This window comes from Cynoglossus semilaevis, chromosome 8, assembly GCF_000523025.1.
Source record: "Cynoglossus semilaevis isolate Cse_v1.0 chromosome 8, Cse_v1.0, whole genome shotgun sequence".
Classification (NCBI taxonomy): Eukaryota; Metazoa; Chordata; class Actinopteri; order Pleuronectiformes; family Cynoglossidae; genus Cynoglossus; species Cynoglossus semilaevis.
The window spans coordinates 2,494,091-2,499,054 of record NC_024314.1 but is presented as its reverse complement, the minus strand read 5'-3'; the positions used below and the strand labels follow the sequence as shown (position 1 = coordinate 2,499,054).

Below are 4,964 nucleotides of genomic sequence, written 5' to 3'. Positions count from 1 at the left end.
TCAATAACTAGTAATAGGTATTCACCAACAGCTGGATGACGATGAAATATAGATGAAAAATAAATTAAATTTCACAGTTTAGGCCTAATAAATCAAACGTGAACTAAGTGGCCTCTAACTGATATTATACTCCTATGCAGATGGTGATAAACAAACATATGTAACTGTTTAACATATGAGCTTTAATTGTTGTCCAAATATTGGTTTGCCAAAATTAGGTTAGGTCTCCTCAGTCTCTTGTCATGAATTAGGTCAACGGTTATCTACAAGGGAGGAGAAATGGACTTGACTTTTTATCACAGTTTTACTAAATGACACAATAAAGACCTCAAATCAACAGGTAGAATAATCATAAAATATACAAAGATAAAGATTTACTTTTATCACTTGTTTATTTTGATTGTTTTTAACTCTTTTTTAACTGTGGCTGATAGTCCTGTATAATTATTTCTTGAATTTCCATCTAATATTCTGTCAGTAATGATGAAACCCCACAGGACTGAAAAGAAAACAATGTGAAATGAAATTATAATTTAAAAAGTGATACACCATCATTAGAAAGAGCTAATTAACCATCAACCTTGACAGACCTGAGTGCCAGGATGAGTTGTGGATACATTTGCATTTGGCTCCATAGGTAACGTCCGAACAGTGGTACCAGCTTGAACTGCAGAGCGGAACAATTGTTCGAGATCATTAAATATATCATCAGATATATAAATATACATTAACTCTCATTTTTTCTATAGAGTTCTAAACATTCTAATTAAACTACTAAACTTCCCTCTTTCAGGCGTACACTTTTTTTTTTTACCATTTTCAACATACAAATGGCATTTGTGTAAACAAAGCAGCATATCTGTGATTTCTGAGACAGAATTTCACACTTTAATATGTGACAGACTGCTCATTGTAAACCAATTAGGATGATGAGAAATCAAAGTGCGACCAGCTGTTTATATCTACACATACGTTCTTACTCATACAACTGCTGTCTATTGAAATGCCCTTTTACTCTGCCAACATTTTGAAATATGAGGAATCTAATCCACATATAAGAGCAATGCCAGGCCTGAATAAGTCTCATCCTACTCCCAAATTTACTAAGTTGTGAAATAAGGGTTAGAACTTTTACAATTCTGAACAGATGGTCATAATAAGGTAGAAATGTCTCCCCCTCATAGGCAGTGGTGGATGTTATTGTTGTCTGTTTTGTTTTTGTACCCAAATAAAGAACAGATTCAGTTGCAACAGTGGAGAAATAACAACAAAAGAAAGATTCCTTCCAAGACAAATGTGAGCCACATGTTAAACCCACACCTAAAAGAATGTGAATGGTAGAGATAGATCAAAGATTTTAATTAATTTTGAACATGGCTGTGGTAGGTGTGTGTCTTCAGGAGCTAGAAGGGTAAGAAAATCACAAAGTAATAATCAGGGTGAATGCAATCATGTGCAGAAAGGCCAAGGATATATACTGTATGTACTGTAGGTATTTATAACTTTGTTCTCTCACAAAGAACAATTATTGTCTTACAGTTCCAGGCAGTTGAGGTGATGAGGAAAAAGAGGAGGAGAGTGACTCTAAAGACTATTATTAATGAATAAATACAGAAAAAAGGATTTTAAGAGAATGTTTTTTGATATAGGAACAGTAGTGTTACTGTGACTTTCTTTATTTAAATATAGCTGACAAGTGTTTACAATATGTCTTTTAGACTCCAATCCTAACAGAATAAAGTCAATACATTTTTTTTTTCTTTGAAAAATGACTGATCCTTTAACAAGCCAGAACAGCGTGGCGTTCTTGGTCCGCGGTGGAGGAAAGAAAAAGCAACACGAACAGAGAGGTGAAAAGAGGGAAGAATTTAGAGCAGGTTAGGGTGATAAAAGACGTAGGTGATAATGTGCTTTTAAATAAGCAGATTGTCAGATGCTGTGCATAAGATAAAGGGTTTACTTTGAGACCCTCTCTCCAGTCCCCAACAAACACAGACACAAACACAAATAGAAGAACATGACTTCCATCCTCTTCTCTTCCCTTCAACCCACCAATGAATCCACAGACACATCCTTCCTGTGTGGATGTTTTGTATTTGCTGAAGAGAACAACTTGTTTGTTCTGCAGAGAACGTGGTCCTTTGGTGCATGGGATCAAGTGTTTGACGCCAGAACCTACAAATTCTTGGTCTCGTGATGGGAAATTCAGGGTTCATATTAAGAGGATCAGGATCTGGGACCGGGCTTAACACAAGACCGGCATTATGCAAACAAAATGACCGACACAAAGGCTAAAACAACACAGCCTTGTGTCCAATGAATACACTTGTACTGCTTTCCCCCATCTGATGACTGATGCCAGCTCGTGTCAAATAAGGTTACTCGTAACTCTGAGATTCTGAAAGTTTTTAAAAACTTTTTCCTTCTTTTTCAAATTCAGGAAACTGGCAGCTGACATTCATGATAAAAACATGACATTTAGAAAAGCTAACACGGAAAGAAGGTCAGATCTGGCCTTGTAACAGAGATTTTCTTTGAAAGTACACAGGATTACGATGAATGGAGCTGGTTGTACAGAAGAACCTCAGGTCATATTATTATTATTATTATTATTATTATTATTATTATAATTATAATTATTATTATTATTATTATTATTATAAGATAGGAACTTTTAGAGCCCTGGAAAAGTTTCCACAACAGTTAAAAAACAACAGCTACTGAAAACCAAGTTGCTTCAGATTAAAAGGGAACACAATGGCTGCTTCCTTTTTTAGTTTGCAGGAAGTACAGAGGAAATTCCCAAACAGGTTTCTGACGTTTTTTGTTTCTAATTCCAACCTGAACCTTTGAATATTTTTCACAGCTAAAATGCTATAGCACCACTGGTTTGGAGGCCTTACAGAACTTACATTCATAGACAGTTAATATTGTTTTTTTTCGAGTAATAAATGTACATAAAAATCATCAGTTTGAAGGAGATTAGAAATGTACTGTAGGTTCTTCCACATCTAGACTAAACTCTTCTTATTAAAAGAATAGTAAATTCCTGTTGTTGTACAAATAAATCTAACGTTACATGTTGAGGAGGAATGATTCATGTCTGTAAATACACTAGACATTTATTGACTTCACAAAGACTCCAGAGGGCATTATTGCAGTGTGGCAAACACAGATCCTGCCTCATGGACTGTGTATGCATCATAATTAATTAGGACAGAAAAAAAAAAACCACGACAAATTAATGTATGTCTGTTTGAACGCTGACCTCATCTAGTCCATTATTATCCAAACATTACAAAACACTTTTCACTGACAGGTTACTTATCACAGTATTTATCCTGCTTCCTCTGAGTTTTGAGCTGCAGTATGGAAAGTAAAGTCACAATGGGACATGGTTGTTGGGCAACTATGGGCGCGGCCAAGAGATACAGAAAAAAAACAAAACAGATATGCCACATACCAGAAAACAGGTCTTTTCACGCCTGATTTCTGCTCAGAGCATTCGTTTTTATACTTAAGAGCTGATACTTGTGGCGTAAACTGATACTCTCTGAACAAACATAATGGCGACGGCACAGCCTTCCAAAGGTAATGTCGTATCTTTGAAATTACATTTCTCAGTGGTTTTCAATCCATGATCAACTTTTCGGTGTCCTGTCTGTTCCTACAGAGTTGAACTTGGTGATTGTCGGATCGAAGTCCTCACAAAAAAGTCTCATTTGTAACATTATCCTGGGAGGTCATGCATGCGATGCAGGGGATGAAACATTTGACAACGAGAAAAGAGAAGGGGAAGTGTGCGAGCGAAGGGTGATGTTGGTGAAAACCCCCGGTTGGCTGCGAGGTTACCACCTGTGCGACACACCGGAACTCATCAAGACAGAGATGATCCTCAGCCCTGATCTGTGTCCATGGGGACCACATGCTTTCATCCTGGTGATAAACGCAGAACAGCCTTTCACAGATGTAAACAGGAGGGCCACTAAGGAGCACCTGCAGCATTGTTTTGGTGAGAGGGTGTGGGACCACACTGTAGTGGTCTTCAGTTTCAGAGGTTCTCTCAGCCACAGGTCGGCTCAGAGTTACATCGCTGAAGAAGGGCCTCCACTGCAGTCGCTCCTGGAGACCTGTGGTAACAGACATCACTTTCTCTGTGAAGACAACCCTGACCGCAGCAGCACAGTTAAGGAGCTTCTTGAGGATGTGGCAACACTGGTGTCTCAACGTGGGTCTTATAAAGCAAACAGCAAACTTGTGAGAGATGTGGAGAAGAGGAGGAGAGAAGTGCTCATCAAAGCTGAGGAGCTACATCAGGAGGCAGATGGTGACAGGAAACAGCGGAGAATGCTGGTCACAGGTAAGAGAACAGTTTTGTATCCTCTGTTAGTGTCTGTGCAGTGTCCTGCTATGCATTCTGGTGCTCAGTGGAAATATTATCTTTCTTGCCTGTGGTGCTAATATGGTTTAATGTAAATTCAACCTTGCTATCGTAGCTGTCTAAAAAAAGAAGAACAACCTCAGCCTTTAAATCTCTTTTTATTAGCTATAAGAATTGACAGACTGTGTCTCAGTAGCTGTCCTTTAGTGCATTATGGGGCCCCCTGGGGCACAGACCAGGAAGTGCCCCGTGGGTGAACATATGTTTCAGCCGGCATCTACTCTTACATCACACAGCCGTTGTCCTGGATCTGTGGAAACAAAAAAAAGTATCATATTTTACGTTTAAAAGAGACACATTTATCTATTATCTTTTATCACTTTCTCCTAATGTCTATGCACCGATGTGATGTGATATTGCCAAAGTCCACACTAAACAATTCTCAACTCTATTCATATTTTAAAATGAACTAACAGCACTGTCCATCTAAACCGCAACATTCATAATGGCTGTCTCCTCGTGCAGAGCCAAAGCCGCCTCTGGAAATCATGCTGGTCGGATGGGTGTTTTCGGGAAAGAGGGC

At 38.4% G+C, this 4,964-nt stretch overlaps 1 protein-coding gene across 1 annotated transcript in view; it reads left to right on the top strand.

The window, feature by feature from the left end:
* The first annotated feature begins 2,976 nt into the window (after positions 1 to 2,976).
* Positions 2,977 to 4,964, top strand: part of LOC103381576 (uncharacterized) — a 5,204-nt gene continuing 3,216 nt past the window's right edge. The window contains exon 1 of the mRNA XM_025058025.1: positions 2,977 to 4,454. Coding sequence (XP_024913793.1) covers positions 3,817 to 4,454 — 638 coding nt within the window. The 5' untranslated portion in view covers positions 2,977 to 3,816. The remainder of the gene's footprint in view (positions 4,455 to 4,964) is intronic.